The following is a 16,164-nucleotide window of genomic DNA, read 5'->3' as shown; positions in this document are numbered from 1 at the left end:
TAAAAGAAGGTTTTTATTGATGTGGTATCAATACAATCAAGTACTGTAGATTTTGTATAAGCAGACAAACATTTCAATCAAAAAGAGTGCATTTTATACCCAAATTCTATTGCATAGAGTGCACGCAATAGCCTTGTATGACAAAAATCCTATACGCTGATACATTGTACATTACACAAATAGAAAATAAAAGTCCACAAATAATCCTTCACAAACAACACTAGAATGCTAACTACATGTTGTAAATGCTCTTAACTCATCAATGCCGTTAAATACCATTTATACGTTCTAGGCTTCGGTGGTCGGTTTTAGCATCCCTATTAAATTATCATAAATGTATAAATACATCTTCATTAATTTCATGTGCAAATGGGAATGGCCGTTTGTATTTACTGAAACTAAAACAAACAAATATCCCTTAAGAACCGAAGCAAGGCAGGTTTTTTTGTGTGTTTTTTTTTTTGTTCATTTTTTTATAAAGAAAAACAGAAAACACTTCAAAGCAATTTGTGATTGAGACGGTACATGGATCTTACTGACACTTGTTAAATGATTTGCACACAGGGCAAACTCTGCAAGCAAGTGACATTGTCTATGGAAACATAAGGACAGCGAGTGTTAGCCACGAGTAACTCACATCACCATTTCATATGTTCAAAAAAAAGATGGCGACAAAAAAAAGGCAACATACAGTACATAACGAGCCTTAGACTGTTTTGTAGACTCACACAACAATAATGATACATAGCAGTTGTAGGTGTGTTCATGTTATTAGACAGAAAGGGCAAGAGTAAGAGCACTGTTTGCATTACAAATATGTAAAATACTGATTAGGCCTTACCCTAGCACTGCTTGTATGGAGCAACTTGAGAAGTTACTGTTCATGTATGACACAGCATGGTTTGTAGAAAATATTTAAAATCAGTCAAACAGTATACATTCATTCTGATTGCAAAGCTCAAAATTTGGCACAATCCTCCTGTACATTGACATTCCTCTATCAGGGTGTAAGGTAGTCGAAATTCAGTGTAATGAAAATGTTGGGCCGCACAAGTTTAGATTGGAATCCTGTCTGAGCAAAGGCATGTAAAGGCACAGAGGTGATAATCTAAGCACCAATTTCTTATTCTAAAATCACAATTTTGTCCAAACGTCTTTATCTTCTGTCCTTTTCAACTGCAACCACTCAATAAAGATCTTGCACACTTTCCACAATGTATTTTTCTTTTGTTCATGACTTGGTACAACATAGATTTATTGCACACCATTAGGCCTCTCACTGGAACAACATGCAAAATAGCCCATTCAGTGCTAACCAGAAATGTTATCTCCTTATGTCATACTGTCAATTTAATTTTTTGGTCTCCCATAATCTATCCATTACATTCATCACCTGTTCCCTTACTTTGCAAAGGCACCATTAGAGAGTGTGGAACTTTCTGAAAAACCTAAAGCATGCTGAAACATTTTAATGTCAGATTACACGTGGAACACTGACAGAACCTGTTAGCGCTTCCTAACATTTTGTCACTCCATTCAAGTTTATTATTATCTTTGCTGGACTGTTCATGACCTGAATGCCAGGGGGGATAATGTGACACAACACACACACACACACACACACACACACACACACACACACACACACACACACACACACACACACACACACACACACACACACACACACACACACACACACACACACACATTAGCTAACACAGTGACAGACAGAAAGGTACGCCAACAAGAACACACACGCAAACACACACAGCGTGTCTTTAATGCCTTATCCAACAGAAATGAGTAAATATGCAGCTCTCACCTCTGGCCCACCACCTCTCCCAGAAATCTGGCAGGAATTTGTTAAAAGTTACACAACCTGTATTTCACAACCTGTGGGCCTCAGTCAAATCCCTTTACTTATTCATTCATACAGTAAATGCAGATCGATTCTCATTTCCAGCTGTATACTTTGATGTTATTCGGTTCTGAAACATCCTGTCCGTGTAGCTACGGATGTTCCATTAAGCTGAATGGTAATTCAGCTATTTTTGACACAATGGTTTGGGAAATAATACAAAGTCTTTTTATTCAGAACTACAGACATTTCAGAAATGCTCTCATTTGGCCAGCAACATATCGCACATAGACTTGCATTGAAGAAACAAGTGGATCTACTTTGCTTTTTATCATTTAGCGTCCGCATTTATAAGCAGAATTGAGTTTACAGCATCTTCACAGGTTTTGTAATGTGTGGTCAGCATGGGTCTGTCATATAATGGCAGTACTGATTACTGACTGGGAATGCTAATGCAATACTGATTTATTAATAGGTAGTATGCCAATAGAAAAGCAGAAAGCAGTGATGTCATGTTCAGGGTATGCAAAGAGGATGCCTGCAACATGGTGATGGGATTTCAAGTGCAAATAGGGAAAACCAGATCAATACAAGGAAACTGGCTATTGATCCAGCTGTAGTTGTGTCCTTATAAATCTAGTTGCTCTCAGTATCTTATCTATGCCATGTAGACATAGACTGAACGCATACATATCATCATCAATTTACATTGTCTTCAAAGTTTATAAAGGTATTGTCCTTGCATGGTGTTGTTGCTCCTCTTTAAAAGGGCAATTTAAAATAAACAATTCTACTAGGCCATTTTCTTGGATGGTATTTCTTGGGTTTCATTTCTGGACAGTCTGGTAAATCATAAAAAAAGACAATGACCCATCATATTAAATGGGCAGCTACTAAATTCAGAAAGACGCAGCGAGATAAGCATCCAACAGATACTTAATGTCAAAAATATATATCTCACGCTAAAACAAAGATTTCATCCCATTAATAATTTTAAAGTAGCAATTGTTTAGAGTACCAAAAAAGGTAAAAAAAAAAAAATGGTATTACAGCACCAAATGCATTCTTTTGCTAATGTTTGTCTATAGTTCCTATGTTGTATTGTTGCTCTTTATGTCAGTATTCACGGTTTAAATAAGAACACAAGGGGGATGCGACTGCAGCCAGAAGGAACCAATCACCCCCCAGGGTCTGGTGATGTTGTCCTTATGATGTCAGAGCATGTGGGCAAGATGTGCAGTCACATGGGAAGGTCTGTTACTAGCACATTACAAAGTAAGGCACTTAATAGTCTGAATCCAATAAACAACAACAACAATGATGACAAGGACCAAATAATAACAATAAAATTATGACAATATAATAATTAAAATAATATAAGCTAAAAAACACCAACATAAAATACAACCCAAAAACACACAGTTGAAGGACACTGAAACAAAGAACACAGTATGAAATTCCATCCCCTGCTTTAAAAAAAAAAAAAAAAAAACTTTCCATATTTCATTCACAAAGTTTGTTTTCTCTTTCGCTCATGTTATTGAGGGTGAGACATTTAAAGATGATGGCAATGATATTGAGAATTTATGGGTTTTGTGGTGTTTCTATTATGGCTGCAGGTATTTTAGGTTTAGGGCTGCTCTGAGGTGCCAATACAGGAACATGTTTAAGGACAGGGTTATGTGGCACAGAGCAGGAATCCTGAGAAGGAGGAGTGGATGTACTCGGTAGAATAGAGGCCGTTTGCCTGATCCGAGGGCATTTGGACCCATACCTGGTCACCCTCCTTCAGCTCTAGGACCGCACTACCAGACGCCTGGTCCATGTAGCCTTTCTTGTATTCATCATAGGTGTAGGTGGCTGGTACATTGTTCTTGTACAGTGCCACCCATAGGCTAGTTCCCTTTACATGCATGTGGTACGCAAAGTAGTAGACACCAGATAATGGAGCAGTGAACATGCCAGTAGCAGGGCTGTAGGCATTTTGCCCGTTGTATAGGGTCCTGTCAAATTTGATTGGCATACCAGAGGGAGGGAAAGGTGTGGTAAGGATGGCTGTAAAGGCTGGTGCTACAGAGGCAGAGAGAGGAACTTGACTGTACACAGACCCCTTTCTGTCCCCTGGTACTTCATCCCCTTCCAACTGTGAATCTGTTGGCCCTGCAACAACTGTTTGGCCATTTCCTGGAGGACCAGGGGGCCCTGGAGGCCCAGGAGGCCCAGGGTTACCATTAAGCCCAGAAGGGCCTGGTTTTCCTGGAGGACCTTGGGGACCCATTGATCCCTTATCTCCAAACTTACCCAATCCTGGAGGCCCTGGAAGTCCAGGTTCACCCTTTGGGCCAGGAGCCCCCTGTGGCCCCATGGGACCCATGGGCCCCTGTAGACCAGGAATACCTGACTGACCCCTGGGGCCTGGAGTGCCAATAAACCCTGGCTCACCTTTTGAGCCTGGAGAACCTGTCAGCCCTGGATTTCCAGGCAAGCCAATGTGCCCTGCTTCACCTTTGGGTCCAGGTTTTCCAATTGGACCATTAAGTCCAGGAAAACCCTTTTCCCCAGGGATGCCAGGTTTTCCAGAGGGTCCATTGGGGCCTTGGTCACCTCTCAAGCCAGGCAGTCCTGGAGGGCCCTGGGGCCCCAGCTCTCCCTTCAGCCCTGGCATCCCATGCTTTCCTGGAAGTCCCATTGGACCTTGAAGTCCTGCTGGCCCTGGTTGCCCATCAAGACCTGGCTCTCCAAATGGGCCCACTATTCCTTGCTCTCCTTTTTCCCCTGGAGGTCCAGGCAACCCATTATAGCCCTTCTCTCCTTTTGGCCCATTCAGACCAGGTTTCCCATAGCCAGCATTACCAGGAAATCCAGGAGAACCCCTGATTCCTGCCTCTCCTTTTGGTCCTTGTGGACCCAGTGCCCCTGGTAGTCCATCTAATCCGGGCTTCCCTAACCCAACTGGCCCTGGGAGACCTTGTAGACCTGGAGCTCCAGCCTCTCCTGGTTCTCCATGATCACCTGGGAGTCCTTGATCACCTTTGAGACCAGGCAGTCCAGGCAAACCTTTTGGGCCTGGTTTGCCTATTCCTGGTATACCAGGTGGTCCAGTACTGCCTTTCAGTCCAGGAGGACCTCTTATACCTGTAGGCCCAGGCTTCCCATTTCCATTCTCTCCCTTAAGCCCTCGATCACCTGGTTGGCCAGTAAGACCCTTTATTCCTGGCTCTCCCCGACCGCCAGGGGGGCCTCTGATACCTGGAAGGCCAGGTTTCCCATTCAGAGACAGCCCAGCTGGGCCAGGGAGGCCAGGCTGCCCTGAAGGACCTCTTGGACCTGGTTCACCACGAGGGCCAACCTCACCATTAAGCCCTGGCATCCCCTTTGGCCCAATCTTTCCTGGGAGACCTGGTAGTCCAGGTTTACCAATTCCTGGAAAGCCAGGAGGCCCCTGGGGGCCAACCTGGCCATTGAGACCTGGCTTCCCTATTCCAGGTTTTCCTGGAAGTCCTGGCGGCCCAGGTGGGCCCCTTGGTCCAGGTTTTCCTTGGGGGCCTGGTTCCCCCTTTACTTCCATCATGGGTGGCATATCTAGAAAAAGAGAGGATGTTCATATTGTGAATATGAAAAAATATTTCAAAACGAAAAGGTATAGTGTGGAAAACAGACAGATAATGTTGTGTCCCTGCAGGATTTGGTAAATGATGTTTTCCATTCAGGTTGACCTTGCAATCTATGTAACTGGTAATTTTTTTCTTAAGTTATTGTTGAAACTAACAACAACAATTTCAGACCTAGATATAAGATAAGAAAATATGTAATCATGGTAAGATTAAAGTCTTTGACATGACTTGAAAACTGTTATTTCTTTATATTTTGTTTAGAATTTCAGTTAATTTTGAATATTTTGAAATGAAACTGTCTACCTTGCCATTACATATGAGCATATTCATTGCAAAAGTACAAGAAGGTCAGTTAAACCACCTGTTTTCTACACAGTAGGCAACATGGCTTTATTCTAATGTAAGAATTTAAAGCAGCTGGAACATAAGACTTTTAATGGTAAGCCACTTAGTGGTAAGAGTATCAGGCTTTTAAGAGGGTCAATAAGACAAGAAACAAACAAACAAACAAACATAAAAAACAACAAGTACAAGTAAATGTTTTTATTGGGGTCTTACTCCTTTGGAGACTGTCTGACCCACATTTAGTAAAGAAAATGAAACTTTGTAAATGGATACATACTTCTCCGCTGTAGATACATCTAAGAGGATACAGCACCATTAGGTTATTTTAGTGTTATTAGAGTCTGACACAATTACAGACTAATTTTGACCAATAAAGTTTAATTTCTGTACTTCTGTACAAAGTTAATCATACATATGTATTTGAGTGAACTTTTCACCGAATCATAACAATGATTAAAATATAAAAAGCTTTATAACTTTTTAATCCTCACCATCAGTATTTTAACCAAGAGGCTCATTCAAAATAAGGTATGTTCAACTAAGCAGTACCTACGACGCTACTTTTAAGTATCAGATCAGCCATGGTATCGACAGACATTCAATATTTAAGGACTTGGATTACGGCCCAAAAAAATGGAAACCAACTTGAAATCCATAAAAACTACCTCTAGGGGTGTCAGAGTACATGTCCACAGTAAAGGACAAACAGCTATGCTAGCCAGAGGGAATGTGAGAGAGAAAAGGATACAACCCTATAAATGAAGTAGATGCATACAAGAGACAGCTGATATCACAACCTCATTAAACTGATTAAAATTAAAAATCCAATTTAAGACATGTAATTGTAAAGCCTGGGAAATGTCAATATCTTGAAATTCAAATGTTATATCTGGTGAATTGCAAAGAGTCTTCTGAATCCACGTTTTTACCCATGATAACTTTTCTGACAATACAGGTCATCCATCCTTTCTTTCTTATACAGTAACCACTTGTACAGCATTGTGTCGTCTACAACCTATCCCAGTGCAAACTAAGTAGAGTATTCTGCCTAAGTTGTACTGCAAATACGGACTTGAGCAGTTGTCATGTCAGAGTTCAAAGAGATGGGGGTTTATATTTCTGTTTTCCATGCAGCTGACTTAAGAGCTTCATTGCATTTGGGAAAGTTTGTAAATGCAAATGTTTTGATTGTGTAACAGATAGCAAGCAAACAAATTGAAATTTCCTATAGAGTCTGATAATGTAAACATAGGCCAATGCTTCCCCCTAGTGACTAGTAATGAGACATGCAGCCTTTTCATTTTCATTTATTGTTTATATGTTTGAGGACAGTGCACATTCATGAACAGTTAACACCGTGGCATCCTGTAAGTGTGCCGGATTTAGCTCAGAGCTAATTTCCATCCACAGTCCTTACAAGATCAATCATCAGATTAAAGATCAACACCTGAATTCAAGTATAATGTTGAAAAGATCCTCAACAGTACTTGGCTAATAGTTATCATATTTTCCTAGATATGCTGTAACAGTCAGGTATGTGAGCAGCATGGTGTGTCAGGCCTTCCTTGTGTAGTTGTAATTATGAAAAATATTGTGGAGCATTTAAGAAAACAAAGACACAGACCATTTCTATCTATGTGGCAATCATATGTCCTACCTTTGGGGCTGTGTCCATTATTCCTATTATTTATGTTAAACTCACAACCTTACTGCTCATAATCTGTGCACAATCAGGCGATCAGCCAGACAAAGCAAACCTATGAGTTGTCTCATGAGTTCACAGAGGTGTGGAAAGACATTTTTAACATGTCACTCTCCCAGGCTGTGGTGCTGGTGTCTCATGACATCCAACATTATCCCTGTGCCCACAAGTGCAGCTGTTAAATGCATGAACAACTATTGTCTCACCCCAACAGTCATGAAATGCTTTGAGCAGCTAGTCATGGTCCACATAAGGAAAAACATTGACATCAATCTGGACCCATACCAATATACAGACAGGAAGAACCGCTCTACATCAGATGCAGTGTCATCCATCATCCACTCTGCTCTCACCCACCTGGAGAGCATGGGTTCATATGTCAGGCTCTGGATTTTAGTTCTGCGTTCAATACAATCATCCTGCAGGCTCTAGCCAACAAACTACTGCTGCTTGGATTAACACATTCCCTCTGCAACTAGGTACTGAACTTTTTGACGCACCAGCCACAGACCATCAAAATCCACTGCATCTTGTCCTCCCCCATCACCCCAACGGTGTGTTCTGAGCCCCCTATTGTACACACTGCTCACTTACGACTGCTCAGCCAAATACCTGGGCAGCTGTATATCTGATGTCCCACAATGAGTCAGTGTACCTGTAGGAGGTGAAAGACTTTGTCGACTGGTGCAGGAAGAATAACCTTTGCATTAATGTGGGGAGGACGAAGGAGTTGGTTGTGGGTTTCATGAGGAGAAGCCATCCCCTACACCACACCCCACTGGAAGTGCAGCTGTGGAAATGGTCCACAGCTTCAAGCACCTCGGAGTCCACATTTCCAGTCACTTGTCATGGACAATTAACACCTCCAACATTGTAAAGAGGGCCCACCAAGCCTTTATTTCCGCAGGAGGTTGAGGCAGGCCTCAACACCTCAGTGCTGTCAGCTTTCTTCAGGTGTGTGGTGGACACTACACTCCCCTTCTCCATATGGAAACTGTCCTGCCTCGGACAGGAAGGTGCTGCAAAGCTGCCCAGAAGATCACCTGCAGCAGCCTTCCCTCCACTGAGGATGTTTACATCAGCATGTGCAGGGACAGGGCAGCCTGCATCATGGGGGACTCTACTCACCCCTCCCCTCTGGCAGGAGGCTGCAGAGCTTTATTACCAAAACAACAAGGCTCAAACAAAGCTTCTACCCAGAGGCTGTCAGACTGTTCAACTCTGTTCCTCACTGAATACACTTGCTGCTAATGTGCTGCTCTGCTCCGTTCTAACATATCACTTTAATCACTGCACTTTTTTTCTTATTATTATTTATATTTATTAGTTATATACTTGTTAGTTATGTTTATCTATTGTTTATTTTGATCTATACATAGAAATCATAACTCACTGTTATTGTACGCTGCTGGTCCTGAGTACAAATTTCATTTAATGCGTAACCATGCAAGCAACAATAAACTGAACCTTGAACCTGGAACTTTATTGTGCTTAGAGAAAATATGGCAGACATTAAAATAGACTGTACATTGTGAATGGCCACGTTTTCACTCAATGGCAGACTTACAGCTTTTAACATTGATTTATTTACAACAGATTTTGTACAATGAGGTTTGTCTATAAGTAAGGGTGCCACCTTCTGGCCAAAGCACATTTTTGCAATGCTTTTACAATGCTTTGTCATTGTTATCCATCCATCAAAAACATGCTTTTCAAATGTGCAGTTATTATTATGGCCTCATTAGTAATCACTCTTGTTCGCTGTCATGTCGCTCTGCTGTAAACCACCTTAATACTGTATATCACCACAAGAGGAAAGATAAAGTGTGTCACATGTGAAAGGGCATAAACGCTTCTTGATTTCTTGTCATGATGCAGCCTGAGATTTAAAGACTTGTGTCTATGCTATCAAATAGGCCTGCTTGAAATATGCTCTTGTAAAAGCAAAGCAACTGGAACACCCAATAGGCTGGAAGGCCCTTACAGTGCTAAGATACTCACTTCAATCCATCTAAGATTGTAACGAATATAGTAGCAATAAGCCATGGACATTAAACATAGCTCATTAAATTATTTGACATTTTTTGAAGTTAAGTTATTATTAACTCTTTGAACTCTCTTAATGTTTTTTTTATTAAATTTACTGATCACATTTTCACATGGCTGCATTCTTGTCACTGATCTAGGCTGAGAAATATCTTCAAATTATCACACTAGGAAATTCTCACATATGATGCGAAGCCTGCGGAGCTAGTTCAGGCAGACAACTCAAGCTGCGCCCATCCTGATCAGCTGATCAGTCACATGCCCTCCTCCTCCAAATAGGGCGGGCTATTTAAACCCCCCGGTTTACCTGCTCGTCCCTGGCTATGCTGCTGCTGCTGCTCTGCTGCCTTGCTGCTGCCTCTGCATACATCTCGCTGCTGCTGCTGCCGCTGCCCGTGAGGTTTTGCAAACCCACCTCCTCCCCAGCATCCACCTGTGGGCTCTGTCTCTTGATTCCCTGTGGGGGGGTCTGCTTCATTCCCTGTAATGTCTGGCAAACCAGATCATTCAGGGAACGAATAACTGAGACAGAGCCTGACGCCGAACCTGCTGCAGCCATGCTCTGGGATACCTATGCTGTGCTTCAGCTTGCAATGCTTTCAATCAATCCTGCTGCAACCATGCTCGTGCTTCAGCTTGCATGCTTATACTCAATAAATTATTTGTTCTCATTTCAGAGTTGTCTGACTGAAATGGTAGAATAAATATCCTGGAAACCAGGATATTTATTGGAGGCTAGTATGCTGGCCTCCATTTTGCAGTCACAGGCTGTTTGATGACATGATACTTCTTGCAACAGCACAAAAATGTTTCTGTTTATCTGTAAAAGTTGATAAAAATCCAACTGTATACCGACTGTGCACTTAATACAGGAGATTTTATGACAATTCTAAACTAGGCTGAAACACAAAGACATGTGCTTGTAAATATAATAACTTGAAATCAAAAGATAAAATCATATATTAACTGTCTTTTATATAGACATATTCAACTGAGCTGCTACAGATGGATGCTACATACTGCTATACAAATGTCTGATAGAGCATTTCAGTGGTGCAATGCAATGTGGACATTGGACCACTGAGTGGCAGTAAAAGCACTATATTCACAAGAAGCACATGGAAGTGCTCTCACCCAATCCCAGAAAGCATTATTTAGGACTGGCTAAATTAGATCTTTGATGTTTCTATTAGGGATTTAAATTATGAATTCCAAGCCTGAATCTGATCTGAATCCAACTTCTGGAACATTTCATTGTCAAACACCATTTTATGATACTGAAATAAAAATGTGCCCCTCATTTGGTTTGGATTTTGCTTTGAAGAAGATAAAACAAGGCACATTTCATATGATCCAGATTTTGTATTTGAAGCTTTAGTCAAACTTGATAATGATGATAATTAAAACATGCACATTTTTGCAGGGTGATTATTGCCCGTTTCCTTTCCCAGTTCTCTAGCCTGAGCTTTTCATTTCATCTATTTTTTTTTAATCACTTCACACCCTCTTTCTTTCATCAAACAGCTGAAGAACATGTGATGAACAGTGGAATAACACCACCCAGATGGCAGGAGGAATAACTGAGCCAGTGGGCACTCAGGCCAAAGGCTGCTGAACCCACAGGGCAAAGACCCACATTTACCCTGTAACTGAAGAGAAACTAAACCAGGGGCTTCATGTGGTCCTGTTCACGGGGTGGTTTCCATATCAATTACATTTTAAACTATGTACAGTATGATCATTATCCTATGATAATTATCATGCTCACTTTAGTTCAAATAGCTGGATAAATATCGAGTTCTAAGGCTACTTTCCAACTACATACAACAAGGAGATAGTGTTTGCAGACTTCGAGTCAAGCACTACTTTATGACTGTATTGGTGAATGCCTAAATGAACATGAGAGAAAGAAAGCCTCTACTGACCCAGTGGACTAAGTAGACCTATTGGCCAAGGCAGAGTTATTGAGTGAGGAATTTAAATAAAACACACACAAGTAATACTGCACCTACTGGAATTACTTACCAACATAATGGCCCTTGCCCTCTCGAAATGGGGGTCCAATAGGCCCTTTCATCATGGGTTGCATGTACTTCACGTGGGGTATGGGGGGGTAGCCTCCAGCAAGAGCACGCCCCCCCAGCATCAGTAGCACACAGACAGGAGCCAAAAGCATGGTCACCAGCATCCCAGGCTTCAGGTGTCACGCACAAAGAACTGAAGGGAACAGAAAAAGAGAGTGTGGGATATAAAACCAGATGCAATTTTACTCTGTACTACACTTTGTGGAAAAATGTTTTCATTGGCGATACTTGAAAGACAGCAATTTACCCTTGTGAAACATGAATTTTGTCTTTTATGACTGAATTTATTTATTTCAAAATTATATTGAAGGCATGAAGTGATATGAAATCTCCCCTGCTGTGATGATGTGCTCTGGCGTTTTCTCCACACCCTCTATGTCCTTTTCAAGCCAGCCACAGACAGTTGGCCAAAGCAAACCAAGGAAACAGGAAGCATGTTTCTTGCACAAAAGCATGGGAAGCTTTTGCTATGTCTGCACAAATATAAAGGGATAAAAGGTTAGCTGGCATCTACAAAAGCAGGAGTAACAGCGTGTCCTGCCATACACACTGATCTCCAGCACTGGTGCACTTTCATGTCAAGATGCACACATGTATATAACTTGTAACATGTCCCTGCTGTCCACTGCTGCACAGGTACGGCGTGTGGTAAGTATTTGGCTGGGCCAGTGTTTGGTCTAGATGGCCCTCGAGCAACTGCGACAGGCAGATCTGTTGACTTTAATTTTACTACAGGAAGACATGACCACATCACCCTCCACCAAATATTTTCACAACTGTGGTCAGGTGCGAACAGGAAACCGCCACAGGATAGTTAGTGTGTTTGTGTATCATAAGCGAGCGACTGTAAGAGTGCACGACTGACTTTAAGTGGTGAAGTGATGTGTGAAAATGGCATAAATTTCAACTGCAGCTCTCAGCTGTGCTGTTTTCGTCAGCTCTCTGTGGACCGATGACTGTCAGGAGTTAACGCCAGAAATGTCACGCTTATATTAAGCATGGAGAGGGTCGAAGGATGAGGATGAAATGGAGCATAGCTGTGAAAAACTGCACACAGCAAGTTTGTTTCCATTCACCTACCAGGGATTTACTGATTTAACTGATGTAGAATATCTTCTACTGGACGATGTGTCAAAGTAACACCAATAACAGGGATAGGTGACGTTTAGCAACCCAAATAAGACACAAGAGAGATACACTTAATTTCTTTATTGCTATTGTTAAAGGGGAACTATGCAAGTCCGGTTGCTTTTCCTCTGTTTTGCTAACCCTCCTCTCAGCCATGTGCATTTGTTTACAACAAAGCCGAAATCAATACAAGGAGCGGTGGAAAACGTTATATAACATACACAAGGTTACGACGTGTATGTTTGTGTAGTCTTAACTGTCATTAACAAAAGATTGCAGGTTACGGAGCGCGTTTGTGTTGCAGTGCCGCAGAGACGAGAGCTGGGACACCGGGGCGGTGGCCAGGTACTACACTGATGTTGCAAGGTTGGTTTTCAGCCGTGAGACGCCAGGTGAAGGCAGAGAGCCTCCGTTCTCACTGTAACAAGTCACAAATTATGTAGTTAACTATCACAATTACTCCGGAGCTTTTTAATTAAGGTAAAAATGTAGCATAGCCACAGGAAAAATCGTGCTTAGTTCCTCTTTAAACCCTGATCATATGGTTTCCAGGCCTGCAGTCATTCCAATACCTGATCTGATCACATCACATTACCATTTGCATCCTTAAACTCTCCTGTTACACAACACTCATCGTGTTATTGTGTGTTTATATCTGAGACAGGCTTCATTGTCTCTGCGGAGAAGGATCCAGTTTGGATTGCGTAAGGTAGAGGAGTTTTCTCTGAGGCACAGGAGGAGTTACACCAACTTCAGTTGACGTTTTCTCTAATTTGAAAATGATCCGACGTTTTTCAATTTGAAAATTCGATCAAATCACACACTGCAGTTAATTGGAAGCAGGTATTGGGAGTAATCCGGGAGTTCACGGAGGACTTCAAATCACAAGTGCTTAGAAAAAGGTGTGTTCATTGCCACCATGTGTGCTGAGATCAGATCTGTTATACAGCTTTGCCTCACTGTTGTCTGTGATTGTTTAGCAACCACATAGCTAGGCAATCAAATTCTTGTTTTACAGCCATTAACCAAAGTGTTCTCTAGGTTTCTGAGCTTTTTTTTTTTTTTTTGGGGGGGGGGGGGATTAGTCATAAGTGTGTGTGTGTGTCTGCGGTGTCTGTTTATGGTTGTTTATGTCGCTGTGTATATGTTGTATGCTGAATCTTTGCCTTGATGACTCGAATAACACTTCTAAAATGTTCACACCGAAGCACAAAGTATGGGAGCAGAGGAAAGCAAAGACAAAGATGTTAAGAGAAATAAACAGGAGAAAGAGAGACCAGTACTGGGAGGGCAGTGTTTGGTCGCTGGCCGACTTGCTGGCTGGCTGGCAGGGAGGCTCGTCTGGTATGGGGGTCTGTGGTTTTGGTGCAGATGTAATTTAACAGGCGGTTCTGGATGCCCACCATTCTGCAGGCGTCAAGCTCTCTGAAGAACCAGAGCAACACGCACTAAAACACAGAAGCTGTGCATGAACAGGGATCAGACACAAACTTCGTTCACAGGCCTCCACAATCTGTTTATCAAATGTTTTTGCTGAAAAGCTCTGCAGACATTGTTAAAAAATCTCACGCAATCCTCTCTGGCTGGCCACCACGGGCCACTGCTGGACCAAGACTCTTACATAGCCTCGCACACAAGAACACCCACGAAACGGCACACACACTCTCTCGGCATGCATGAGAACACAATATACCTCTGGTAAGTGGTTACACGGGGTGTCTTGAAAACACTCAAACTCGTTAACTTCCCTCCATCTTCACATAAAACTGGTCCATTCAAAACAAACCATAGCAAAACCCGGGGTCTGAGAAGAGAGAGGAGCTAATGGTGAATCAAAGCCTCCCTCAGTCATTAAACGTGAGCCGCATCCAAAGTTACAACGAAAAAGGCCTCCTCTGGCAGGCCCAGTGACACTTTATATAAAACAGATTTTACTGAGAAAAGAAATCACCACACACATATTACAGCAACAGATCCAAAAATACACAAAGGAAGAAACAGCAGAACAGAAAAGTAGCATTAATGAGGAAATAGCAGCGAGGCTGACCCTCTGGTGTGAAAGGGCAACGCCAACTCCACCAGCACATTCTTACAGTCAACACCTTGCCAGACAGCTGTCAAATTATTGAATGCTACGTCTAACGCCCACATCCATGGCCAGACTGTGAGAAAGTATGCTTCTGGTCAAAGGCATGTAAAAGGTCCCTCCCCACCCCGTCCCGCTGCTGCAAGAGAAAGAATTGCAAAGTGATCACAAATGACACAGCAATTTTTTGGCTTCTATTTTAAAATCTTACATCTCTTTGAAGTAAATATGCATCTTTTCGTCATCTGTTTTTGTGTCTGTATTTGTTTTGTCTTTCTTTGTGGTCATCTTGTATAATTGTTGTTGACATTTTGTCTGTTGGAGGTCATTTTTCTCCCTTTGAAGTTGTTTTGCATCTCTTTCAGAGACATTTTGCAGGAGGTTAATGATGTGCAACATCTCTTGATGTTAACTGCAACTCAACAACAGATCCACAGACACGCTTCTGTACTCACTATACAAAATACTATATACAAATACAAATACAATACCGCAGGAAGCTGGAAATACTAATTTAAGTGCACGCACTGTTGCTGTAGCTTCTGTATACAGAGAGATAATGAGAATAAAATAAAGAGAATACTATTTTGGATTGTTATTGGTTGAAACATGATATAAAAAAGGGGCCTCCTCAGACCTTGGGCCCCTACGCCTTTGCCTGGTAGGCCTGTTCAGTAACCCATCAATGTCCACAACAAACACAGAGACACATGTTGGAAAGTGCACATTAAGAAAATAGACATCCCACTTCCCCACATATTTGATACACCTCACAGATGTGCCTCCAAACCACCTGGTAATCTGAGTCCTCAGCACAAAGCAAACTCCAAACTCGCCTTTCTCAAACATGTGTTGGATGCCATTTTAACAGAGCCGAAATGCTAATGTGCGAAGGCCTCGGGCAGCCAGAGCAGACTCAACAGCCTCCAAAGCCGTACTCAGCAGCATCTCAAGTGGCCTGTTCAGACAGGCAGAAGAGACACAGACACCGCAGCTGAGCTCACGCCAAGCACACACTTCCCTAACTGCTCTGTGTCTACCCGCTAATGAAATCAACAGCACTGGGGAGGTGAGGCTGAAGGTGCTCTGCCTCCACTTCCCTTACGCAGTGCATGTGTGGATCCAGACTACCAGGCATTTCCTAAACCACGTGCCACAGAGAGATTATAGGTAGACCGAGTGTGAGGATTTAATGTCATGGAGGGAAGAGAGGGTTTTTGTTTTTGTGGTGACAATTTGAGAAGCTCTTTGAGTGGAGGAATCATCACCTGAACATCATGTACCATGTAATGCCTACT

The 16,164-nt window shown here is 42.2% G+C and overlaps 1 protein-coding gene across 1 annotated transcript in view; it reads right to left on the bottom strand.

The window, feature by feature from the left end:
• col8a2 (collagen, type VIII, alpha 2) overlaps window positions 1-16,164 on the bottom strand; it is a 49,606-nt gene continuing 33,442 nt past the window's right edge. The window contains exons 2-3 of the mRNA XM_085792180.1: window positions 11,594-11,785; window positions 1-5,443 (exon numbers count right to left, since the gene is read on the bottom strand). Coding sequence (XP_085648306.1) covers window positions 3,540-5,443; window positions 11,594-11,756 — 2,067 coding nt within the window. The 5' untranslated portion in view covers window positions 11,757-11,785 and the 3' untranslated portion in view covers window positions 1-3,539. The remainder of the gene's footprint in view (window positions 5,444-11,593; window positions 11,786-16,164) is intronic.

This window comes from Trachurus japonicus, chromosome 11 (genome assembly GCF_045865225.1).
Source record: "Trachurus japonicus isolate A0001 chromosome 11, Traja_1.0".
NCBI classification, from domain to species: Eukaryota; Metazoa; Chordata; class Actinopteri; order Carangiformes; family Carangidae; genus Trachurus; species Trachurus japonicus.
This window is presented reverse-complemented; position numbering and strand designations above follow the sequence as displayed.